We start from the raw sequence: 27,255 nt of genomic DNA on the forward strand, positions 1-27,255 counted from the left end.
AGCCCAACATCAAAGATAACCTGAAGACGAACGTAGTCAAATTCTAACGTCAGTTTGAGTACCTGTATCAACCCAAACATGAGGCCACTCTACAGCTGGTCTTGCATGCTAAAATTCTTTTTTATGTTCAAGTTCATTAGTTAAGGTTGGATGTGCCTTGCAAACAAATGAGACCTTACTGATTCTATCTCACAGAAGGATCAAAGTAGAAAGAAAGCTGCAAGCAGGACAATTTAAGTTCTTCTGTATTTATTGGTATTCAATCTGTTTTTCCCAAAGAGAAGACATACAGTCCGACATAGCCCATTTTAATAAATCCTCTGCTTCTGGATTTACATCCTGAATTTCTACGACCTCTCATCAAGGTTCAGTACCATCACACACAGTGGTTAAAATTTTTCCCTGAGATCATGAAGGCTGTGTTTTTAGCCACAGAATATTTTGCCTTACCAAAATTCAGGAGAAAACAGAAAACTGGAAGTCTTTTGGTAGTAGAAGAGGCAGGCAACTTAGGTAGAATCCCTGAGAAAAAGGTGTAGAGTCAACTAATCCACTAACTAATATTTCCCTGACTGTGAACTATTATCCATTCAGTGTTGCTAAACATTCTAGAAGGGGAATACATTTTATTATCTAGAAAGACACTTTATTACAGGGCTGTGTGCAGAGCATCTTGACTTTTGCTAGCTGCCAGAGCCATCACGATGCCTCAGTTTCCAATAAAGTGCAGAGTTAGTATGAGCAACCTCTCCTCAGTGGCATGTGGGAAAGAGAAACCCAGACATGGATGATGAGAAGAAATGGTTATCACATTAAGTGCTTAGGCCTCCAGTGTTTTTTCAGAATGGTTTGAAATCAAAACAGCTCATGATCCTCCACAAGTAGGAATGGCAGAGAGACTCACTGGATTATCACCTCAAACCTCAGCCAAGTCAGTATACCAAAGCATAAGGGAAATGGCCATTAGCCCATGTCTTCCAGTGCTGGTGCACGGAGAATCCACTCTGAAGGGGATGGGGCTCCCAGCAGCCCCTCCTGGGTTGCGAGAAGCCACATTCTGGGAAGGAGCCAGCTCTCTGGGATCAGTTGCTCTTGGATGGTTCCTCACCCACCCATCTGCCTAAAATGGCACAATGGAATGACTGTGTTCTCAATTGAGGACTTCCCTCTTTAAAGATAAACAAGCACAAGTTTCCCTAATCTGATCCATATTCAACAGTGGAAGAAGGCAGCTAGTCCCAGGGTGGGGAGTGGGAAAGGAAGCCAGGCGTCAGGCAAACACACTCAGGGACGACATGCTGGATAGCTTGCAGGGCTCTGAAGACGGAAAAGTGAAAGGAAAGCCGAGCATCAGCAGGCTGTGGCACTTCCAGATCATCATTCCATGGACACACGATCCCCCCTCTTAGGTTTTCTTGAGGTAGTTCTGACAGGCTTTCGCCATGTCCTTCAAGAAGTTAGGAACGCCATTCTGCAAAACAAAGGACACCATCACTTCTGTGTCCTTATGGTCATTTCTCCCGATTCTTTGGGATATGGCAAAGGTAAACAAACATGACTCTGAGAATAACAAATATGACAATAGGGCCCCTGTCCGATTTCTATAGAACATGGCCACAGATGACAGAAGACCCAAGGCACAGGTGACACTAGATAGCAGGGGACACTGTTGTGTATCTTGGCTTTTCCTAGTAAAAAGCTAAGATGATTCTGAGACACCATTTTTTGAAAAGAAAAAACACAGGAAATGGGATTGGGTTGGGCTATGGGATTCTAACCCAGGAATCAGAGAAAGGACTTCTTTTACAGAATTAGGAAACGGTGAGGATGTGGGGCAAAGGGCAGACTATGTTATTAGTTAGTGCTGAGCATTGTGCAAGACACCGCCTTAATTTACCACTACTCTACAGGGTGGTAATACCTGTCCCCATTTTCGAAAGGGAAGAAATCAACAGCTTCCCTAGATTATACAAACAGAAGCTGGAGCAGGACTCAAAACCACATGTGTTTGACTCAAAGCCTGTGCACTTTGCACTCTCCCAGGGAATGTGCTGAGCCCTCCCACCGGTAAGTAGCCCTCCTACAAAGCACTGAATGGTTCCCATAAAGCCAGGTTCTCTGGGGGTCTCTAGTGATCTGGCCACCACTGCAGTCTCCTCTCCTTACAGAGAAACAAAACAACAATAACAAAACTGGAGGCTTCCAGGCTTGGACACGTCTGGTTGTCTCTCGAGCCAGGTTGGCCTGTCATAAGCAGACACAGGGTCCAAAGGCACCATTTTTCATTTTTCCTACAAGGAGCAGGCTTGTATCCGGAGGATGCAGAGAGTGATCCTGGCAGGGTCTTGCTGGCAGGGAGGGTCTAACATTCCAGCTAAGGATTCTTCTCCTCTGTCCCAGCCTCTACATCCTGGATGTTGGCAACCTCAGTCCTAACTGTAGTGACTCAACCAAGCTGCTTCAATAAAAGAGCTTCATTAGGCTTGAGACACGGTGTCTCTTCAGCCTGACAGCCCCGTGGGCTAAGTCAACATTTGTCAAACACACTTCCCCCTCCTGCCTCCTGGGATCTCACCTTGGCGACCCAGTTTATGAGCCAGGACGGAATCTGGCCACCCGGGTTATCGAAGTAATACATGAAAACTAGAAGGGAAAGAGAGGACAATTCAGGAGGAGAAAAAAAATGTTAGAAATACAACAACAAACCCTGCAAAGCTTCTGCCTCTATCTTCAGGCCCCCGAAAGTAAGGAGGGAGGCAACACAGATTCAGGAGGACTTCTGTCCTCTGCCTTGCCTCACAAAATACATATATATTTATATTATAATATATATATTTATGTTATACACACACACACACACACACACACACACACACACATATTTTTGAAAACATAGCCACAGGCAGATTTTGCTGCTACTTATTAAATGCCTGGGAAGTGCTAGACACTTGGATATAGTCTCTCATTTATTTCTATCGGGGCGCCTGGGTGGCTCAGTCCTTAAGCGTCTGCCTCCTTCGGCTCAGGTCATGATCCCAGAGTCCTGGGATCGAGCCCTGCATCAGGCTCCCTGCTCCGCGGGAAGCCTGCTTCTCCCTCTCCCATTGCCCCTGCTTGTGTTCCCTCTCTCACTGTGTCTCTCTCTGTCAAATAAATAAATCTTTAAAAAAAATTATTTCTATCATTAATTATCAGTCCAAAGGAGTTGGTAAAATTAAACCCCCACTTATAAAGGACAACATGGAGACAGAGCAATTAGGGTGGCATGTCCAAGGTGACAGATCTGAAAAGCTTCAGAATTACGATTCAGAGGTTACCTCACACACAAGGCCACACTAATTCCCATACAACAAGTGGCTGGCTGCCCCCACTCTGCTCACAGCTTTTCTCCGTGCAGGCTGGAACTCAAGGCAGGCAGGTCCTGAGTCGGCTGAGCAGGAGGTGCATCCTCAGGGGCAGTCGTGCCAGCCCTCTTGCCCCACCCCACCCCCAGGCCCAATGTATGTATCCCCAGGACTAGCCTGAAGTGAATTTTTAAACTTTCTGGTTTGATTTCCTCGGGATAATGCAAGAGTCAATAAAGAATGGGTTGAGTCAGATTTAACCATCTACCATGCACTCAAGCCAGGTTTCTGGGGGTGAACTGAATCTCCCCAGGTTTTGATCCCTTGTTTGTTTTACAACCGTGCCCATTCTCTGACCTCAGGGAAAAAGCATCATGCATTTTACATGCCTAACAATCAGCATGGCCTACGTATAGTGGCCCCAGCTGCTTTGCCAACATGCTCCCCGGCTTTACCTTTGCTCCCCTTCTTGCCATCACTCTCGATCGCTAGGCTCTGCTTATACTGATTCACCCGGACCACGTCAGACCTCTCAGGAATCTGCGGCACAGAGGTGCTCTGGGCCAGGACCACGTGGATCTTCTGCCCGTCCATGTCCAGGTCTCGCCGCTGCCGGATGTAGACATACTATACTGCTAGTCAAGGCATGATATCAATGCCAGCATTTCAGATGGGTGGAAGGAAACCCCACGAGCCAGAAGCAAAGCGAGATGATTCTATTTCTCCCACCTGGCACTTGCTCCCTAATACTGTTCCTTTATTCCCTGCCCTGTCTCCCTACCTGCACTGCAAGGTTGTACCCCATACAATTTGATATTCTCATTTGACAGCATGCATTACCTACCTGTGAATGATTCCTTGATGCTTTCAATTATACGGGGAAACCACTCCTCCTTTCTCTAAGAAGGCACTGTGAGATATTAGAGGACTGATCACTCAGCAGCAGTGTGATTCTGCATTAGTTACTCAACCTTTCCGAAGCTAAGGGGGTTAGATTCCCCAGCAGGCACGCCTGGTGGGGGGCACTGGAGAACGACTGGGGCAGAATAAGTACCCCATAAACACTGGGATCATTCCCCTTTGTCCTGTCCTCCCCCAAAGCTCTAGTTAGTGACCTCTATGCACAAAGGATGGTCAAGCACTGTTACTTACACCTAGTGGTCAGAGGAAGAAACATTGGTACCTGAATATTTGGTAAGCAGATGTCCTCTCTGGGTTAACGCTGGTTAACCACCCAGAATAACAAAGCCATTTCATCTCTATAAACACAGAGCACTCACTATGTCTATGGTACTGCAATAGGGAAGATAATTTACTCCTAAGAAACAATGAGAGTTACCATTTACTGAGCCCTTACCATGTGCCTTACATATAGCATCAGTTTTGATCCTGTAAAGGTCCCTGTGAGTTTGGTGTAGGTATCCTCATCCTACAGATGACAATATTGAGGCTCAGAGAAGTAAAGTAACTTGCCAAAGATCCCATGGCTCAACTGGAACCGGAGTGCAAACCCAGATCTGGCTCCAAAACCTAGTTAGACTTTCATAGCTGGACAGGCCTCAGCAGAATTTTAGGTTTCACACTAGAAGGGATTCAAAGCCTAAACAATAAAAAATAAAAATAAATAAATTTTTAAAAAATCACTCTATAACATAATATCCTCACTGTAACAGCAACAATGATAGCCCCATGCCACCACAGAGTCTCTGCAGCACCCAAAGGGGTCCAGGCCTCACTCAGGCACCCTGTGGGATGCGCTACTGACCCCGATTCTACGGACTGGCAAGTAAAGTTCTTAAATGTTTTCGGGGAGAAATGATGTTGCTTTGGCTCTGGCTTTCTGCCACCAAGATCTTTCACTTCTTCCTCACAGCAAAAGTTATCCCACTCTCTCCCAAAACTTGCTCATGTGGCAGATACCACCTGACACTCCATTGAGGAAAAACCAACCTGATATATTGATTAAAACTTGGCAGAGGTCTTCGAAAGGTTGGAAGGTCCAGCCTACCATACGGCATATGACCAGAGAACCACTGGTTCACTGAGGCCCAGAGAAGTGAAGGGACTTTTCCAAAGTCACACAACAAATCAGAGAATGAGCTCACATTCAATCTGGGATCTTTGGCTCCAAACGAATGTTCTTTTCCACTACACTATTCTCTGTTCTCAAAAATTTAACCACTAGTGGAGAGAAATGCATATAGAAAGATTAAGAAACCCATTATCAGATTGTGTGGTATTGGAAAAACAATTATGTAGAACTTGAAGTAGGCCCAAGTGTCTACCCCTAAGACCTAACCAGCAGTGTCACAGTGAGGTCAGAGAGATGGGATCATGCCCTGGTCAAGGTCACCATCTCTGGGAATAGCTGGACATGGGTCCCGAACCTGCCTCTGCCACCCACGAGTTGTGTGAACCAGAGCAAAGTTCTGGACTTCTCTTTGCCTCAGTTTCCTTGACCATGAAATGAGGATGATGATACTTCGCACAGTTGTTGGCAGGATCAGGGAAAACCACATAAAATCTAAGGGTTAGAGTAATCCACAATTTGTTGAAATACATACCATATGTTGTACAAAGTACCTAGTAGTATGTAAGCAAGAAATAAACCCTTTATGGAGTTTACAATCTAATTGGGGCCAAGGAAAACACATACACTTAGACACAAAAACACATACAAACAATATACATAAAACACAGCCACATGCTCCTTCTCTTTCAAGAGAATAATTATTTAGGAAATACAGACTTATACAAAGCTAAGGCTAGAAAAGATCCCCGTGATCATCCAGTTTGGTGTTTTCCAAACTCTTTTTTTTGAATCCACAAGACCCTTTGTTGAAAGGATCTTCTATGGAAATTCAGTGTGTAACATACTCAGCTGCTGTGATTGAAGAGGACAGTGAAGGAGTGGAAATCTCACCTATCAGTCATCCTGCCCCCACCCTGCCTGTCCTTCAAATTTCCATCCCCCTTCCTAGGCTAGAACTAAGAGGGCTTCTTAGAACCTTGGAGTGTCAGCTAAAACTCCCCACATTCCATTCAAATGTTTTAATGATAAATGAGGGTAAGAAACATACACCCAGTATCCAGAGCCAACAGTCAAGTAGGGATCACTGTGGGGTCAATAAAACAGGAGGCGAGATGAGGAGAGCTGGAAATTGGGGGCCTGGGGTCCAGTCCCCACTCTGCCACTAATCATCTGTACATATGCCTCTGTCACTTTACCTCTCTGGGTGCCCACTTCCACCTCTAGATTGAGGGAATGTATTTTTGTTTTCTAAAGACTGTATTTATTAATTTGACAGAGAGCGAGAGCAGGAACACAAACAGAGGGAATGCGAGAGGGAGAAGCAGGTTTCCTGCTGAGCAGGGAGCCCGATGCAGGGCTCTATTCCAGGACCCTAGGATCATGACCTGAGCTGAAGGCAGATGCTTAACACTGAGCCACCCAGGCACCCTGAGGGAATGTATTAAACACTCTTTATAAATAATTCTTTCCAGGTCCCCAATTCTGTGGTCCAACAATTTCAAGCCTTAGAAAACTTCTCAGGAAAGTCTGAGCTGCCCTCCAGTGACCACAATCACAGAGGCTCCACATGGTCAGGCCCAGACATCACACACCGAGGTCTCCAAAAGTCACACAAGAAGCAACAGTTTTAGCAGATGCCTTTTAAGAATCAAGAACAATGCTGTCCACACCTGCTGGGCATGCCACCATTGGGCAATGGCCAAAGGGCACAAGAAACACTTAGAAAGCCAAGTAGGAAGGATACATCTCTGTTGGACATAGGAAAGGGGTACTTCACTTGCCAGTAGACCACGGTTTTTCCATTGCATTCCTTTTCATAGAGTTCTAAGGTGAACAAAAGAAGTTAATGTATCTGGAAACTTCTCGGCTCCAATTAACAAGAAGCCTAGGTACGATGACCTCTGAGGATATGATAACCCACTAAGAAGGCACAGAATTCTAGAAAAAAATCAGACAGATTCATTAATGCTGAAAGTTTGTTGCCCAAGGGCAGAGTCTAGTAGACATAAAAACACGGTAAAAAAGAAAATAACTCAACAAAATGTGTCCATTGTATAGCATAAGCAAGATTCTCAGAATGCAATAAAACAAAATCAGGCATCCAAAAATAGATGTTCAGGTTTTAAAATCAGGGCAACCACCAGATGTCACTAGAATCCCAATAGTTTTGCTTTTGAGACCTCTCCTTAGATTGCTTCACCTTTTACAGCTAGCCTGGGACTGAGTCACCCAGTCTAGTGTGTTCAGCTGGGAAAAGAAGGTTCCAGAGAGGGCAGTGTCCTTCCTCAACAGCTAGGAAGTGACATAACTGTGGCTAACCCTGAGTGTCTTCCTTCTCTCCTGTTTCTTTACATTTTACCATAGCTACAATGACCAGAATTCTTAGTATTCCATCATTCTACTGTGTGCAAATAGCAGCTGACTCTCAGCTGGAAAAAGCAAAGAAATCAATGACATACACACCCTCTGACCCCGAGCTGTGCTGTAAGCTTCAAACCAACCATTTAGAGAAGGAGCCAAGCCAAGGCTGCTGAAATAACCATGAGAACCCCTTGAGGAGCTCCTGATGAAGGAAATGCATTATTTAATCCAGCTTTGGAAAGAAAATCTATTAGAAGCAAGGTCATGGATCAAAGATCTTGCCAGGGCATTGGTGCCACAAGAGGCTAAAGACAGCCTTTGAGAGGAAGGGAAGAAATGGACATGTTACCTTTGCACGCTCAGCATCATCTCCCCTTTCCTGGACCAGCAATTTAAATTCTCCTTCAGGGCATCATTGTTTCCCTCCTCCTGACTATGTGGTTTAAGCAGAGTCCTTAAATTAAACTCAGCATTAATTTCTGGCTGGGAAAATGAGCAAGACATGGCCCAGTGATTTGTTCAGGGATAGTGCATCTGGCCAGGGTCTTACCTTGTCACTCTAACAAGTTTGGGCCAAAAAGTGGTTCAGTAAAGACTCTCAGGTAACTCACAAATATCTAGAAGGACCAGAGTTAGGCTTAGAACTTCAGGATTATTCCAGAGAAGGCAAACTACTGCTGTGACTAGATTAGACATGATAGCATGAATGGCTGATGCCAAGTACCAAATATCGGAGGCACTAGAGTGGTCTCTCCCAAAGTCAGATACCTTAGCCCTACCATCACCAAAAAATTGATTGTGATGCTGCCTGCTTGCTCATGTTGTTCTCTCTCAAATTGAAGCTGCATGTTGTCTTATTGGCAACATCCATATTACATCACTGAACCATGGCTGCTAAGGAGATTGGGACAGAGAACATCTGGCTTCTCCTTTGAATGGAGGAGCATCACAATTCACCCTAGATAGGAAGGGCATTTGAAAACACTAAGAGACCAAAACCATGACAAACATCCACATGATGCCATGACAGCAAATTGTGGGACTCTGGCTGCCATGAGTAGGAAAGTGGAATGCTCATTCCTGTTCCTGTGGGTTATTTATATGGTGAGACTATAAGTCTGGATCATCTGGCGGCCATCTTTGCCATGACATAAGAATCTGCCTGAGAATTAGGTCAACTCAGGAGAAAATGGAGTCCAGATGGAGAAAGCATTTAAACATTGGATGCAGTGTCCTGGAAGTCAGAAACCCCTGGACTTTTCAATGGCATGAACCAATAAACTCTTTTTCCTTTTCTCACACTGGCATTTGTTAATTTCTTATTGCTTGCAACCAAGGGTCCTGACTCTAGCAAGAGTCTTTCAGAGTTGACACACCCCTGGGCTCGCTCTGCAGTTCTAGTCCACTGTGACTGAATGACAGAGGCCACTCCCAGCTCTGAGTGACAGGAGGATCACCTCTTTCAAGCCTTTCATAGCTGTCCATTGCTTTCAGTGTCAAATCTAAGCACTGTAGCCTGGTGGCCAGACTGGGCCCCTGGGGATCTGGACCTTCCTCCCACCCTAGCTCTAGATTCTGCTACCCCAACAGTCCAGTAAAACCAAATTGCTCAGTTTTTGAACATGCCAACTGTTTCTTGCCTTCCTTGCTTTACTCAGGCTGTTCCCTGGGCCTCAAATAGCCTCAAACCACTCACCCCCTCACCCTCTCAGCTTCTCACCTATATGCATTCTTGTTTTGTGTTTTTTTGTTGTTTGTTTGTCGCATTCCTGTTGTTTATAAAACTTTGATTCAACTTCCAAAACAAAGCTTGGATACCACCTCCTCCAAGAAGCCTTCTGTGACTACCTAGATATATGGGATGATGACAAACTTATAGTGAGAAAAAAGTAGGCCTCGGAGCAAACTGGAGAGTGGCATCTGAGAGTATGCAAGGAATCACAAAGGCATGTTTCAGCCCAGCACTTAAGACTGTCTTGCCAAAATTAAAAATAAAACACAGTAGAAATTAAACCTGTTGCTTTCTACTGGCTAGAATAACAATAGATTCTACTTTCTAGATGATTTTTTAAAAAAATAATAGGTGTCACTCACCTTTAACAAACTGGTCCCACTGTTTTCTGTAGTCTAAGTCCATATAGACATCTGCAAGAACAGCCGGTGGGCAATTGTCCAGAACACCAAAGACTTTATACTCATAAAGTCCAGTCTGCTATAAAAACAGAACAGGCAGAAACAACCTCTTGATTCCCAAACTGAGAGACAACTGGATTACACAGCATATGAAAAACTGTTCATGCAACACCATTATTGACTACATCCTCTATGGTCTTGGTGACACAATGATGACAAAGCAGATGAGGCCCCTGCTCTAGTGAGTCTTATATTTGCTTGTAGACATTGGTGGTGGTAGTGGCTATAAATGCTATGTAGGTAATCTGAACAGGTTATAAGAAAAGTTATAAATTTAGTGGTGCCTGGTTTGGTGGCGTTTCCTATATAATTAGGTGGTCAGGAAAGGCCTCTATGAGAGATAACCTTTATGAGAACATCTTATTTTAAATATAGAAGAAGCCAGTCATGGGAAGATAAGTAAAACTCATTCCTGGTAGGGAGAAGGCCCTCTGGTTGATGGACTGGCATGATGAAAGAAGAGAAAGGCACAGCATCCAGAGAACTATGGATGGGGGAGAGTGGTAGGAGCTGAGGTCTCAGAGGTAGTGGGGGCCAGACTCCAAACGGCTTTGTAAACCAGGGTAAGGGATAAGGATTTTTTTCTAACTACTAAGGAAAACCAATGAGTTACTTTAAATGGAGATAATAATAAATAAAAAGATGATTCTTTCTGCTTGGTAGACAGTAGATCATAAGGGAGCAAAGAGATGGATTTGAAAACCAGTGCAATGGGTACAAATAAGAGATGAAGGGGATCTGAACAAGGAGGTGCGACAGTGATGGAGAGAGAAGCCCAGTGATTTAGGGATATATTTAGAAGTACTGTCGACAAGAAGTGCTGGCAGACTGCCTGTGGGTAAAGAGAAAGCGAAGAACTGTGTCTTAGAACCTCTGCTTGAACAACCAGGTAAATGGGAGCTCCATCCTCTGGGGAAATCAAGAGTTCTACTTTTGAGTTTCAGATGCTTATTACACATCCCAGTGGGAGTGTCATATAGCAGCTAGCAATCAGGGGACAGGTTACTATTTTAGACATCCACAGGGCGTAATGAAACCCAGCACATAGTTTTTATCAATTCCAAGACAGAATTTTTCAACAACTTCTTCCTTTAACTTAAGAACCAGTAAATAAAAGAAGAAACAGCAGTGTCAAATCACATTAGTCCCCTTAATTCAGAAAAAACACCAGAGGGGGGGCGGAGCAAGATGGCGGAGGAGTAGGAGACCTGGATTTCCTCTGGTCTCAGGAATTCAGCTGAATAGGGATCAAACCATTCTGAACACCTACGAACTTAACAGGAGATCAAAGAGGAGAGTAGCAACAACTCTCTGAACAGAGAAGCGACCACTTACTGGAAGGTAGGACATGCGGAGAAGTGAATCCGAGGCGATATTCGGGAGGATAGACGGCGGGGGAGGGGGCCTCTGTCAGCCGCTTCTGGCAAGTGATAGAGCCGCGGAGCACAAAATTGGAACTTGGAGAAGTTGGCTCCGCTGAAGGACGTAGCTGCAGTGGCTACGCGGGGGGGGTGGAATCCTCCCGGGACAGTGTGGTCTCAGGACCCTCGGGGTCACAGAAAGACCGGGGGTGCCTGAGTGCGGAGGAGCTCCCGGGTATTGGAGCGGGGAAGCCGGCTGCAGAGATGGAGCCCAGGCACGGGCTCTCAGCTCGGGGTTGCCATAAACCGTGATCCGCAGTCCAGTCGGGCCACTGCTCCTCCAGCAGGGACCCAACAAGCGGCAGAGCCGGGGAGACTCCCCTTCCTCCCCCAGGAGGAGCGGCGCAGGAACGCACCGCAGGGATCTGCTGGGTTTGGAGACTCCACATGGGGTCGGGTGCCAGAGATACAAATGCTCGGTCAAAGGCCGGGTGAGCACGGAGTGCGGCCGGAGACCAGGGAGATGGGAGTGACTGCTTTTCTCTGGGGGCGCACTGAGGAACGGGGCCCCGAGTTCTCAACTCCTCCAGGTGGAGATTGGGAGGCCACCATTTTCGCCCCCGTCCTCCAAAGCTGTACCGAGAGCTTGCAGGGAACAAAAGCTCCTGAGAGCAAACCCGAGCACCTTGCTTAGACCAGACCGACAATTCAGCCTCCTGCAAAGACATTTGGGAACCAGGGCAACAGGCCCCTCCCCTAGAAGATCAGCACGAGGTTTACCGATCAAGGAGAATGGGAGAACTCCAGCGCTAGGGGAATACCACACATAGAATTCATGGCTTTTTTTTACCGTGATTCCTTAGTTCATCAAAGTTAATTTTTTAACTGTTTTTTTTTAACTTTTCTTTTTCCATTTTTCAATCAACATCTTATGAATCCCTTTTTTAAAAAAATTTTTTTATTTTTCATTTTTAGAGTCATATTTTATCCCTTCATAGTAGTTACCCTTATTTTTGGCATATATTTATAAGTTGTTCTCTCTTTAAAATTTTGAGATACAGTTTCTTCTAACAGATCAAAATATACCCTAAATCACTAGTGTATGGCTTTGTTCTAGTCTCCTGCCTGACCACATGCTCTCCCTTTTTCTTTTTCTTTTTTTAAATCTTCTTCTTTCTTTTTTCTTTCTTCTTCTTTCTTTCAAACAACTTATCAATTCCTTTTATAAAATCTTTTATACTTTTCATCTTTACAGTCATCGCCATCCATTCATTGTATCGACCCTTATTTTGTACATATATGTCTTTCTTCCTTTAAAATTTTAGGAGGCACTTTTTTCTAACAGACCAAAATACGCCCAAAATCTAGTGTGTGGCACTGATCTACGCACTAGCCTGATCATATTTGATCATATTCTGCTTTTTTTGTATTCTTCTGTTTTTGTTCTTATCTTTTTTCTCTTTTTTTCTCTTTCTTTTTTCTTTCTTTCCCTTTCTTTTCCCCTGGTTTCAGGTCTTTTCTGATTTGTATACAGTATATTTGCTGGGGACGTTGTTAACCTGTTAGCATTTCGTTCTCTCATTCATCTATTCTCCTCTGGACAAAATGACAAGACGAAAAAAATCACCTCAGCAAAAACAACAAGAGGTAGTACCATCAGCCAGGGAACTACTCAATACGGACATTATTACGATGTCGGACCTAGAGTTCAGAATCATGACTTTAAAGATACTAGCTGAGCTTGAAAAAGGCGTGGAAGTTATTAGAGAAACCCTTTCTGGAAAAATAAAAAAACTAAAATCTAACCAAGTTGAAATCAAAAAGGCTATTGAGGAGGTGCAATCAAAAATGGGGACACTAACTGCTAGGATAAATGAGGCAGAAGAGAGAATTAGCGATATAGAAGACCAAATGATGGAAAATAAAGAGGCTGAGAAAAAGAGAGGGAAACAACTACAGGATCACGAGGGCAGAATTCGAGAGATAAGTGATTCGATAAGATGAAACAACATTAGAATAATTGGGATCCCAGAAGAAGTAGAAAGAGAGGGGCATAAGGTATATTGGAGCAAATAATAGCAGAGAACTTCCCTAATGTGAGGAAGGAAACAGGCATCAAAATCCAGGAGGCACAGAAAACCCCTCTCAAAATCAATAAAAATAGGTCAACACCCCGACATCTAAGAGTAAAACTTACGAGTCTCAGAGACAAAGAGAAAATCCTGAAAGCAGCTCGGGAGAAGAGATATGTAACCTACAATGGTAGAAATATTAGATTGGCAACAGACCTATCCACATAGACCTGGCAGGCCAGAAAGGACTGGCAAGATATCTTCAGAGCACTAAACGAGAAAAATACGCAGCCAAGAATACTATATCCAGCTAGGCTGTCATTGAAAATAGAAGGAGAGATCAGAAGCTTCCAGGACAAACAAAAACTAAAGGACTTTGCAAACACGAAACCAGCCCTCCAAGAAATATTGAAAGGGGACCTCTAAGCAAAGAGAGAGCCTAAAAGCAGCATAGATCAGAAAGGAACAGAGACAATATACAGTAACAGTCACCTTACAGGCAATACAATGGCACTAAATTCATACCTTTCAATAGTTACCCTGAATGTAAATGGGCTCAATGCCCCAATCAAAAGACACAGGCTATCAGATTGGATTAAAAAACAAGACCCATCCATACGCTGTCTGCAAGAGACTCATTTTAGACCCAAAGACACCCCCACATTGAAAGTGAGGGGGTGGAAAACCATCTACCATGCTAATGGACACCAAAAGAAAGCTGGGGTGGCAATCCTTATATCAGACAAATTAGATTTTAAACAAAGACTGTAATAAGAGATGAGGAAGGACACTATATCCTACTTAAAGGGTCTATCCACCAAGAAGATCTAACAATTGTAAATATCTATGCCCCTAACACGGGAGCAGCCAATTATATAAGGCAATTAATAACAAAAGCAAAGAAACACATTGACAACAATACAATAATAGTGGGGGACTTTAACACCCCCCTCACTGAAATGGACAGATCATCTAAGCAAAAGATCAACAAGGAAATAAAGACTTTATATGAAACACTGGACCAAATGGACTTCACAGACATATTCAGAACATTGCATCCCAAAGCAACGGAATACACATTCTTCTCTAGTGCCCATGGAACATTCTCCAGAATGGATCACATCCTTGGTCACAAATCAGGTCTCAACTGGTACCAAAAGATTGGGATCATTCCCTGCAAGTTTTCAGACCACAATGCATTGAAACTAGAACTCAATCACAAGAGGAGAGTCAGAAAGAACTCAAATATATGGAGGCTAAATAGCATCCTACTAAAGAATGAATGGGTCAACCAGGAAATTAAGGAAGAATTAAAAACCTTCATGGAAACCAATGAAAATGAAAACACAACTGTTCAAAATCTTTGGGATACAGCAAAGGCAGTCCTGAGAGGAAAGAATATAGCAATACAAGCCTTTCTCAAGAAACAAGAAAGGTCTCAAATACACAATCTAACCCTACACCTAAAGTAGCTGGAGAAAGAACAGCAAATAAAGCCTAAACCCAGCAGGAGAAGAGAAATAATAAAGATCAGAGCAGAAATCAATGAAATAGAAACCAAAAGAACAGTAGAACAGATCAACGAAACTAGGAGCTGGTTCTTTGAAAGAATTCACAAGATTGATAAACCCCTGGCCAGACTGATCAAAAAGAAAAGAGAAATGACCCAAATCAACAAAATCATGAATGAAAGAGGAGAGATCACAACCAACACCAAAGAAATACAAACAATTATAAGAACATATTATGAGCAACTCTATGCCAGCAAATTAGATAACCTGGAAGAAATGGGTGCATTCCTAGAGATGTATCAACTACCAAAACTGAACCAGGAAGAAATAGAAAACCTGAACAGACCTATAACCACTAATGAAATTGAAGCAGTCATCAAAAATCTCCCAACAAACAAAAGCCCAGGGCCAGATGGCTTCCCAGGGGAATTCTATCAGACATTTAAAGAGGAATTAATACCTATTCTCCTGAAACTGTTCCAAAAAATAGAAATGGAAGGAAAACTTCCAAACTCATTTTATGAGGCCAGCATTACCTTGATCCCAAAACCAGACAAAGATCCCATCAAAAAGGAGAATTACAGACCAATATCCTTGATGAACATGGATGCAAAAATTCTCACCAAAATACTAGCCAATAGGATCCAAGAGTACATTAAAAGGATTATTCACCACAACCAAGTGGGATTTATCCCTGGGCTGCAAGGCTGGTTCAACATCTGCAAATCAATCAACGTGATACAATACATTAACAAAAGAAAGAACAAGAATCATATGATCCTCTCAATAGATGCAGAAAAAGCATTTGACAAAGTACAGCATTCTTTCTTGATCAAAACTCTTCAGAGTAGAAGGATAGAGGGTACATACCTCAATATCATAAAAGCCATCTACGAAAAACCTACAGCGAATATCATTCTCAATGGGGAAAAGCTGAGAGCTTTTCCCCTAAGGTCAGGAACGCGGCAGGGATGTCCACTCTCACCACTGCTATTCAACATAGTATTAGAAGTCCTAGCCACAGCAATCAGACAACAAAAAGAAATCAAAGGCATCCAAATCGGCAAAGAGGAAGTCAAACTCTCACTCTTTGCAGATGATATGATACTTTATGTGGAAAACCCAAAAGACTCCACCCCAAAACTGCTAGAACTCATACAGGAATTCAGTCAAGTAGCAGGCTATAAAATCAATGCACAGAAATCAGTGGCATTCCTATACACCAACAACAAGACAGAAGAGAGACAAATCAAGGAGTCGATCCCATTCACAATTGCACCCAAAACCATAAGATACCTAGGAATAAATTTAACCAAAGAGGCAAAGGATCTGTACTCAGAAAACTATAAAATACTCAGGAAAGAAATTGAAGAAGACACAAAGAAATGGAAAAACGTTCCATGCTCATGGATTGGAAGAACCAACATTGTGAAGATGTCAATGCTACCTAGAGCAATCTACACATTCAATGCAATCCCCATCAAAATACCATCCACTTTTTTCAAAGAAATGGAACAAATAATCCTAAAATTTGTATGGAAGCAGAAGAGACCCCGAATAGCCAGAGGAATCTTGAAAAAGAAAAGCAAACCTGGCGGCATCACAATTCCGGACTTCCAGCTCTATACAAAGCTGTCATCATCAAGACAGTATGGTACTGGCACAAAAACAGACACATAGATCAATGGAACAGAATCGAGAGCCCAGAAATGGACCCTCAACTCTATGGTCAACTTATTTTTGACAAAGCAGGAAAGAATGTCCAGAGGAAAAATGACAGTCTCTTCAACAAATGGTGTTGGGAAAATTGGACAGCCACATGCAGAAGAATGAAACTGGACCATTTCCTTACACCACACACAAAAATAGACTCCAAATGGTTGAAAGACCTAAACGTGAGACAGGAGTCCATCCAAATCCTAAAGGAGAACACAGGTAGCAACCTCTTCGACCTCAGCCGCAGCAACTTCTTCCTAGAAACATCACCAAAGGCACAGGAAGCCAGGGCAAAAATGAACTATTGGGATTTCATCAAGATAAAAAGCTTTTGCACAGCAAAAGAAACAGTCCACAAAACCAAAAGACAACCAACAGAATGGGAGAAAATATTTGCAAATGACATATCAGATAAAGGGCTAGTATCCTAGAGATAAATTTTGCGGTAGAAGGTATTACCATTTTAAGGTTCTTTATGCTTTTTATAAGCCTTTAAGAAGTTTGTACTAATTTATACTCTTGCCAGTAGCACAGGAACATCTCAAAAGGACTGGGTACTGTTGTTAATACAAATAATTTGATAGGAAAAAGCATGAAACTCAGCTTGATTTGGACAAAGTTTTTATTACTGATCTGTACGATCTCCTTAAAATTAGAAATATAAACTTTCTGCATATATGTCTCTAAAATTACTAGTACTTCAGTAAATGATTCCAAATAAGTTTACTTAAGAGGTTACTGGCTTTCCTGAAGCTCCTCCAGAAAACCATTTCTAAGAATGTCTCATTTCTTTATCATGTTGTAAAACACAGTGTATACTTTTCTAATGCTCCATTTATTAATAAAATAAAAATTATTCAGTGGTAGAGAATCAGTAATCAGTGTAGAGTACAATGACCAGAAGAAACAGAAGATGTGGCATAGCATACAGTAGCTTCTTTCTTGCTAAGAGAACCTCTATGGCAATGAACACAGCTAACTTCGCAGGACTGAATATGGATGTTTGGAGCTGTAGCAGCTATTTTGTAATGCAGAGGTAACAAACAGGAGGAGGAAAAGTAAAAAGACCCAAGCGTATTACTGGCATCACTGATCAGCTACACCAGTGCCAGCAACTACTGACCTCTGCCCTACTTGTTAAGTGAGAAAAATAAACCCCTTTAAGTCACTGTTAGTACAGTTTCCTGTGGTATTGCAATGACACATATAAGAGAGGAAGCTTTGTGTCATAAGATTCATATTTATATTGTGCGTCACGTGGGTATTTACCATGTATGCTCAGACCACCCTTCAGAGTAAATCTGTCAATCTAGAGCACACCATACCAGATAAATACCAAAAAGTCTTAAAGATATCCTATTCAAACTCAGAAAAGAAAAAGAGAAAATTGACCTGTAGAGGAACATAAATGTGGATTACACCAAGCATCTCGTCAGAAACCAGCCATGTAGCTTTTATGAAGATGGTGTCAAAGGCTAAGAAGGAAGCCCCCTGCCCCTCCCAAAGCTGAAGCCAAAACAAAGGCTTTGAAGGCCAAGAAAGCGGTGCTGAAAGGCGTCCACAGTCACAAAAAAAAGAAGATCCGCATGTCACCTACATTCCAATGACCCAAGACACTGCATGTGCGGAGACAGCCCAAATATCCTCAAAAGAGCGCCCGCAGGAGAAACAAGCTTGACCACTATGCCATCATCAAGTTCCCCCTGACTACTGAGTCAGCCATGAAGAAAATAGAAGACAACAACACACTTGTGTTCATCGTGGATGTCAAGGCCAATAAGCACCAGATCAAACAGGCTGTGAAGAAGCTCTACGACATTGACGTGGCCAAGGTCAATACCTTGATCAGGTCTGATGGAGAGAAGAAGGCATATGTTCGACTGGCTCCTGGCTATGATGCTTTGGATGTTGCCAACAAAACTGGAATCATCTAAACTGAGTCCAGCTGGCTAAATCTAAATATAAATTTTTTCACCAAAAAAAAAAAAAAGAAAGAAACCAGCCATGTAAAAAGAGAGTGGAGTAAAATATATACTATACTGAAAGAAAAAAAAAGCCACCAACCTGGAATTCTATATCCAATGAAACTGTCCTTCAAAAGTGAAGGAGAAATAAGTTTTTCAGACAAATAAAAACTGAGGGAATTCATCATCAGCAGACCTATTATGGAAGAAATGTTAAAAGATGTTCAAAGGGAGGGAAAAAATTAGATAGGTCAGGAACTCAGATCTACATTAACATAGAAAGGACCTGTTTTATTGATTTCAAGCTTCTTGAAGGTATGAACTTTGTCTTACCCATCAGGTATCACCAGGGCTTAGCATAATGCCAGGCACACAATAGGTCCTAAAGACCACTTGAATGAGTACATGAACAAATAATTTGGAGTTTTCTTTTCATTAACCCAAAAGTAGCTATGGAAACATGTCTATCCTAAACTAAATGGCAAGATAAGGTTGTTAGGTCTATCTCTAAGCTTTTCTGGGTCTTAAAAACACAGTAAAAGTCCCAGGCTAAAATTCAAAGGTTTGTATTTGCACAGATGCTCCCTTTCTTATAAAAATATATTCATTTGCACAATTTCCCTGAAGGATAAACTAGCCTCACAAAATAATGTCAGGGGACGGTGAGCTTGTGAAGTAACAAACTATTCCCACGGGAGGCCCACTAGAATTCCCCTTCCCCCCATACACAGTGACTCTAATGTCAAGAGCAGGTCGGAAGACCAAGCAAGAACCATATTCCACTCCACACTGCTCCAGTTCTGCCCCTGGTTCACCCTGATATTGGTATGGTATCATGTCCAAGGATCCAGAATTGTCCAAATCCTTACTTCCCCTCTCAAAGTGTCCGCAAGGCCCCATGACAATCAGAGTTTTGTTTTATTAATAGTCACCTCCCGTGAACCCCATGTAGGAACTTGGTGAAAGACAAGATGAGGCATGAAGCTTGGCTTATAGCCAGAGACAGAGTTGGGGGGTCTTACTCACCCCTCTCCCCTCAGCCCCCCAATTTAAATCTTGGGACCAACATTCTCATACAGCCTCCTACCACATGCTCATCCTGAGAGAGAAGTGAGGAGAGGAAGACCTGAGGCTCTGACATATCCATCCCACTGTGTGCTCAGGAAGATGGAAAAGGAGAGGGAGAGAGAGAGACAGTATGAGCAAGAGAGCAGAAGAGCTAGTCTCCATCTGTAGCAGGTAGAAGAGTGCCACACATGGGTGCTTGGCATTCAGACACGGCAGCCCTGCCCACTAGTGAAATATGGCTTGATAAGTGTCTTAGGTTCAGTAACTGTTCTATCGCTCATGTCGGTAACTCCTCTCAGCAGAGAGGCAGAAGGCTGAGAGAAGGGGGCCGAACCATCCTATAATCTGGGAAAGAAGACACTCATGACGCAAATCCGTTTATCTCACCTGTGGGGGTAGTACTGGAAACTTTTCATTCATTGAGGTAAATCTGTTCTCATGGGAGTTAAATCTGTATTTCCCTCCTAACAGGCCTAAAGGCCTGTTACCCAGCCTGGCTAAACACAACTTTCCCAAGAGTGCCAGGGTTTTCTGTTTCAGTCAGTGCACAGTATTAAAAAGAACAGTTCCTGGAAAAGAACTGTCTGCTCCTCACCACACTCTTTGATTAGAAGACCCTATTAAGGACAAAAGCATAATGCAGGCAATCCCTTCTCACAGTGCCAGACATTCAGATTTAAAAATATTAAGTTAAACCATTAACCAGATCAGCTCAGACCACTATTTACTTGGTCTAAATTGAGGATGTGAAGCTCGGCAGGCTGGTTTCAGACTGTCTGTTGGCATGTCACAGGGTCTTTTGGGATCGTTAACACAGCACAAAGCTCCAACAAGATCTGACTGTAGATCACTGGGAATGCTTCTGTAAGTGACCTGTGGCCCTTCTTTACCAGGGGGACTTCTCAGCACAGCTCAGAGGTCAACATTCACTCCCAAGTGGCCCTAACTTAAAAATCGGGAAGAGTGAACCTTCAAACGGACATTGCTTTTGTCTTACAATATTCCTTTTTTCCACTCTTACCTTTCCGTTTCTACAGCTTCTCTAGGGCACTCCCCTCATCTCGACATCAGAACCCCCGCCCTCCGTCTCCCAGCACCATGCTGGATGCTTCCCAAACATCGGTGATACTCAAAGTATAGTCCCTGGACTGGTAGCTTCAGCATCACTTGGTAACTGATTAGAAATAAAACGTAAACAAAAGAAGAAGAAAAAAATATAATGCAAACTTTCATGCCCCACACCAATCCACTGAACCAGAAACTGGGAGTGGGGTCTTGATTCTGAATTTTAACAGGCCCTGTGGGTGATTCTGCTGCATGCCGAAGTCTGAGTACCACACTGCCATATATCATTTCATTTCACGATTGTTGAGAGGTCAATATCATCCTGAAAGTTAACTATTGTCCTTGTTTTGAAAATGAGGAAGCTGAGATTTCATCAAGAAAAAGTAACTTTATCACCCTGCTAATAAGTGGGGACTGGCTCCTGGCTACTCTCCAACCCTAGCTTTACCCCAGTCCTGTACCCTTCTGGCTCTTCCTGGAAAACAAGGCAAGCTCGGCCTGGCTCAGGGACTCCCACTCACTGTTCCCTCTACTACAATGATTTAAAACCCAGCATGTCCACCTGAATCTCATGGGAAGCTATAACATTAAAAACAACAACAACAAATCATTTTATTATGAAACATTTCAAACACACATAAAAGTAGGGAAAACAGAAGTAGATCAACCCCTATAATGAAAGGGGAGTTTTTCAAAAGGACTACCCAAGCCCCAACCCAGATCAATTAAACCTCGGATTCCAGGATAGGGCTTGGTCATGTCTTTGGAGCTCCTCAGGTGATTCCAATGTGCTTGAGCTTTGACAAACACTCTCTGGCCATTTCTCCTCCATATTTGCATGGCTATCTCCCACTTCATTTCTATCTCCACTCAAATGTTACCTCTGCAGGGGCAGCTCTCCAGATTCCCTTATCTAAAACACAACACATCACCCCTGGCCACCACTGCCATACCATCTCTCTATCCCTTCATCCCACTTTACTTTCTTCATAGCATTTTTCACCCAACATTTCATTATATACTCTGGGTTTGTTCTCATCAGTGAATGTCATTCATTGTTTAAGAACTCATTCATTGAAACAGTAGGTGCATCTTCCTGTTCACTGCTTATCCCCAGTGTTGTGAGGGCAACAGCACACGGGAGGCATGAGATGAATATTCTCTGAATGAAAAACTGAATGATAGTGGAAATAGTGGAGATTTTAACCCAGGATGATCTGCTTCCAAAACCCATGTTCTTCCCATAATACCACGTGGCAGCTCTGGGCTAGCTTTCCTTAGTCTCCAGAAAGAGAAAGTAGTTCTTGCCTTGAAGCAAGCTGTAAATTTGGTGCTGAGCTTATCAAAGCAGGCTGGTTCATGTTCAGTTACTAGTTCTGAGGTCTTGTGTGGCTCACTTCACAACTCGTGGTCTTATTTCCATCCGTAAAATAGGAAAATAAGCCTGTTTTATCTTCCAGACTGGTTTATAGGGATAAAGGAAACTTTTATGTGACAGCATTTTGTAAATTAAATCACCATATCAAGGTAAGTTATTAACATTACAACATGAGGAGGAAAAAAGAGAGGATGGAAACAGAGCAGGCAAACAGAGTAAAGAAATGAACGGAAAAGATGAGGGTGTTGGACAGAATGGTTTCAAAGAAACTTTCAAAGTCCAAAAATTCTGTGATTTAATAGAAAAGGAGAAAATGAAAAAGTATCAAAATACTATATATCAAAAGTAGCCATCTGTCCAAGAACATGATTCAGAATTATTTGTCTACCAAAAAAAAAAAAAGCTACAACCTTTTTAAATTTTAAAATATAATTTATTTGTTACAGTGGAAAACTCAAATGCCTCTATACTTATTTCAATCTTTTCAAAACATGTAATAATAGATGACATCAGAGCTCACCAAGGACCAACATAAATGGCTATACATGATCCAGATGTAGGACTGGCTTTATTACAATGGGGATATTCATCTACAGAATATGGTCCTCGGGGCACCTGGGTGTCTCAGTCCATTAAATGTCTGCCTTCGGCTCAGATCATGATCCCAGGGTCCTGAGATGGAGCCCAACATCTGACTACTCAGCGGGGAGCCTGCTTCTCCCTCTCCCTCTGCTGCTCCCCCTGGTTGTGCTCTCTCTCTGTCAAATAAATAAATAAAAATCTTAAAAAAAAAAAAAGAATATGCTCCTTCCACAAGTCATGATAAATACTTTGATAGAGAGGGTCCCTTTCGCATGGGCACTACATGTAAACTTACTGCTGCAAAACTCACGTAATCCAAGAAGATTTACCAGATTACCAGTCTCACTTTCCCTTTATGGGTCTTACAGATGCCAAGAAAAATTAGAGTAATTAACAAGAAAATGGGGAAAGACAGAAGGGGGGATCAAGGCACTCATCTCAATAGAGTTGAAATCTTTAGATGGCTATTAAGAAATAGGATGAATGAAGCAGAAAGATATTGATGGGGGTGAGGCAAAAGCCTTAATGCAGCACCTTCGAAAATTAGGGAACCCCTGGTGGCCCTTCAACATTAAAGGGTCCCAGATAAGTCCACTCTGTTTACCCCAGTTGTTGGAATTTAAAAAGCCAGAAAGCAAAGATGTCAGTAAGAAACCTCACCTGGACTCACCTGCACAAATGGTCAGGTAGATTAATCGAGATGAAGATTGATGACAGAGGGGCCCCAGTCTTCTGGTGTGACCCCCCAGTTGGGGACCTGAGGACCCAAGGCCATATGCACTCAGGTGGGTAAAATGGTTTGGGTGGGTGGAAGAAAAGACACATTAATGGTAACAGGCAGAGTGGATTAAACACCACTGGACCATAAGACAGATAAAGGGCTTTGCGGCAGATAGGTGCAGGTCTACAGAGAGTGTGGGACAAGTTGATTTCACATTTGATAAGGTGTGGAATTCAGATGAAAAGTTTTCCTAACTAGAAATTAGAGGGAATTCCCTTCTGGGAGGAAGGTAAAACATGGGACTCGAGTCAACCTGGAAAGAAAATGAGGCTTTAGCAAAGTGGGCCAGGCAGCAAATAATGCTGGAAAAAGCTAGAACCCAGTAAGGATTCTAGGGAAGGGCTCATACCCTGACCCAAGAGGGCCTCTTGACATTTAATACAGATGGAAATCAAAGTGGCCCTAGATGGCCCTTCAACCTAGCTGCTGAGGCTCAAGGGCACACCTACTGGAATCCCACGGCCCTTTAAACTTAGAGAAGTTATCTGGGAGTACCTGTAATTTACATCAGTGTACCATGAATGCCTTCATCCCTAGAACAGGTTGAAATAAGACATATAGTATGGTTAATAGGGGTGGGAACCATTCTGAAGACCACTCATGTCCTCCCCACCAGAGAGAAGTGGGCCTGCTACATAACAATACACAATGAAAACAATACACAGTACAAAGCCAGTCACTGTCTCAGCTCACAGACACAAAAGCAAAAGAGCACAGGTCCATTGGAGGGGTAAAAGGTAGAGTGGTCTGGGTTGGCTAGAGGACAGGGGGTAGTGCAGATGAGTCAGGGACATAAAGCTGGAAATGTAAGTTGGGACCAAACTAGTTTAGTACAGAAAGTCAACAATTTCTGACAGTACAACTTATAATTTTTCCACTTTACAAAAGCACAAAAGCAATATGCATTCAGTAGAAACTGTACTTTGAATTTGGAATCTCGATCTTTCCCAGGGCTAGTGAAGTGTGATATGGTACCTTCTCCTATTGCTGGGCAGGGACAGTGAGCCACAGGGTCAACAACTGATACAACTGTTCTGCACCCATACGATCATTCTGTTTCTCACTTTCAGTACACTATTCAATAAACTACATGATATTCAACACTTTAGTATGAAATAGGCTTTGTGTTAGATGATTTTGCCCAACTGTAGGCTAATGAAAGCATTCTGAGCACGGTGAAGATCACCTAGGCTAAGCTATGATGTTCAGTAGGTGAGGTGTATTAAATGCATTTTTGACCTATGATATTTTCAACTTATGATGGGTTTATCAGGATGTAAACCCATCATAAGGTGAGAAAGATCTGTATAGCCTACCTGGAAGCATTTGCCTTCTCTCAGAGAGGGAACACAGGAAGGAGCCTATTTACGGCACAGGTCTGGAAGTGGACAGCTGAGCTCTGATCCTAATTCAAACCCTCAGCAATCAACCTGTCCACATACTCATTTTCGTACAGGTAAAAAGGTGATAATTACCGTATCTTACATTAAGACTGACATGAGGCTACTAGGTATTTATCCAGAGGATACAAAGTGCTGATGGGAAGGGGCACATGCACCCCAATGTTTATGGCAGCATTATCCACATAGCCAAAATATGGAAAGAGCCCAAATGTCCATCGACTGATGAATGGATAAAGAAGATGTGGTAAATATACACAATGGACTATTACTCAGCCATCAAAAAGAATGAAATCTTGCCATTTGCAACAACATGGATTGAACCAGAGTGTATTATGCTAAGCGAAATAAGCTAGAGAAAGACAAATATCATGATTTCACTCATAAGAATTTAAGAAACGAAACAGATGAACAAAGGGAAAGGCAAGGAAAAATAAGATAAAAACAGAGAGGGTGGCAAACCATAAGTCTGTAGTTAAGAGAACAAACTGAGGGTTGCTGGAGGGGAGGTGGGTAGGGGGATGGGCTACATGGGTGATGGTATTAAGGAGGGCACTTGTTGGGATGAGCACTGCGTGTTGAATGTGAGTGATGAATCCTTAAATTCCACTTATGAAACCAATAATACACATACATATTAACTATTAACATAGTTAATATGTTAACTACTTTGAATTTAAATAAAATAAGAATTAAAAATAAAAAGACTGACACGACGATTCAGTACCTGTAAAGCACTTAAGCAGTGCCTGGAACATAAGAAAGCATGCCACGGGTGAGCTATGACACTAGTTACTCTTAGCATTAATTCCGCAACCAACAGTGCCACTGAAAGGGGAGTGGTAAGACCACAGCCTCTCCTTCAGGGGCTTGAGCAGACTGTAACGTGTAGGAGGGAAGGGATCAGGAGGGAAGGATCAGATCCTGAGAAGGCCAGGAAACTAGTTAAAGAGGTCACTGCAATTCTAGGTGAGAGGTACCATCCAAAGTGGCAGCCACAAAGGAAAGAAAAGGGAAGGGAAGGGGGCCAGACATCAGCCATGTCTGAGCAGTCGCATTGACAAAACCTGGCAAAGGCCTGGATGTGGCTGGTAAGGAAAATGGAATAGTCAGAAGAATAAAGGATTTTGTCTGAAAAGATGTCCACTTTTGCACCAAGGCAACAACTGAAATTACACTCAGAAATGAATTCTGCCTGCTCTAGGCTGTGAGCTTTCATCTTGTCACACCCAGTGGCTCTGCAGCACACACGTTCAGAATGCCCCCCTACTCCTCTGCCAGGAAACCCTGATTTCACTTACCCTGCCTAAGGGTGACTTTTTAACCCGTGTGCCACGCAGTTGCTACCACACAGTGTAACTGATGACAGATCTCAGGGGCAAGGCAATCTTTCCACCTGGATAGCTAGCTACCTGGTTTCAAAGGCGTCCGGGAGCGCCTTGCTTAATAACCAACTCCATTCCTTCAACCCTTTAAGTTCATCTTTCTCCCTAAAGCTTCAGACTAAATTATGAAGTGCACCTTGCAAAGAAGGGGCGGCTGCGAAAAGAAACAAGCCACTAAAATGAGATGATAGTAGCTCCCTTCTCAGGCACGCTGCTCCCCACTCACACTATCACCCTGCACACCCACCTAGTCTCCGAAAAGCCCAGTCTCCTCTCCTCCTGTATGCAAACCCTAAGGTTCGTCCTACACACACACACACACACACACCCACACACACACACCCACACACACACACACCAGCGGCACCCACCCGGGAGGGGGATCCACGTCCCTTGCACGCAAGTACAGGGGGCCAAGACTCAGCCGACCACATTTTAACTCTATCCTTAACTTCCAACAGTCCACTCCCACCTTGGCCCTCAGAACCGAGGTTGAAATGGATGACCTCCCAACCAGGGGGCAAAGTCAGCTGCAGGCACTGCCCTCGTGCTCGCTCCTCCCAGCTCTGCGTGACTAGCTCAGGCCCTGACTTCCAAGGCTACAGCCCCGCACTCCCCCCCGGGAAGCTTGGCCCCGGCGAGCGACAGCTCAGCGTCCTCCAGAGGGCCGGAAGCTACCTCGTCCAGCCGCCTGTAGATTTTGAAGCCTTCGTGCTCCAACAGCAGTTGCCAGTCGTTCCCTACCCGCCCGAACTGCTGGAGCTCCTCACAGGCCTTCTGGAACTCCTCCCCGGAGAAGCCGCCACACGCATGCTCCATCTTTCCACAGCCCAGCTCCTCTGCCTGCAGGGGAGGCCTCAGACCAGCTGCGTGTGTGTTCGGGGGCGGGCCGAGAGGGTGGTCCAGCGTGATTGGCAGGGAACAAAGGCGTGACGGGGAGCTGTTGGGACTTTTGGCGAAGAAGGAGCCTAGAGGGAGGCGTGGTCACGGAGGGGCGGACGCAGGGAGGTGGGCGGGGCTGATCGGGAGCAGCCAGGGTGGG

General features: G+C 43.5%; 1 protein-coding gene and 1 pseudogene across 3 annotated transcripts; one reads left to right on the plus strand and one right to left on the minus strand.

The window, feature by feature from the left end:
• Window positions 1-232: 232 nt before the first annotated feature.
• LOC113907876 (phosphatidylcholine transfer protein) lies at window positions 233-27,123 on the minus strand. 3 transcript variants are annotated; one of them, XM_027567585.1, is made up of 6 exons: window positions 26,892-27,102; window positions 9,832-9,949; window positions 7,121-7,200; window positions 3,800-3,971; window positions 2,576-2,643; window positions 233-1,471 (listed from the first exon to the last, which is right to left on the minus strand). In XM_027567585.1, exons 1-6 carry the CDS (start codon window positions 27,030-27,032, stop codon window positions 1,406-1,408), a joined length of 645 nt encoding a protein of 214 aa, XP_027423386.1. In that variant the 5' UTR covers window positions 27,033-27,102; the 3' UTR covers window positions 233-1,405. The 3 variants fall into 3 exon arrangements, with proteins under 3 accessions (XP_027423386.1, XP_027423388.1, XP_027423387.1); XM_027567587.1 differs by having other exon boundaries at window positions 1,192-1,471; window positions 9,832-9,946; window positions 26,958-27,123; XM_027567586.2 differs by having other exon boundaries at window positions 1,192-1,471; window positions 9,832-9,946; window positions 26,892-27,118.
• Window positions 18,047-18,551, plus strand: LOC113907877 (annotated as a pseudogene).
• Window positions 27,124-27,255: the final 132 nt, after the last annotated feature.

This window comes from Zalophus californianus, chromosome 16 (assembly GCF_009762305.2).
Source record: "Zalophus californianus isolate mZalCal1 chromosome 16, mZalCal1.pri.v2, whole genome shotgun sequence".
In the NCBI taxonomy this organism is placed as follows: Eukaryota; Metazoa; Chordata; class Mammalia; order Carnivora; family Otariidae; genus Zalophus; species Zalophus californianus.

What these genes read in the sequence shown, in the direction of transcription:
- LOC113907876 (XM_027567585.1), bottom strand. Translation starts at nt 27,032, where the DNA reads ATGGAGCATGCGTGTGGCGGCTTCTCCGGGGAGGAGTTCCAGAAGGCC. An exon ending in TCTACAGGCGGCTGGACGAG is followed by an intron (nt 9,950 to 26,891) that starts GTAGCTTCCGGC and finishes CTGTTTTTATAG; the next exon opens with CAGACTGGACTTTATGAGTA. An exon ending in TTCCTATGTCCAACAGAGAT is followed by an intron (nt 3,972 to 7,120) that starts GTATCCTTCCTA and finishes CTAGCAGTATAG; the next exon opens with TATGTCTACATCCGGCAGCG.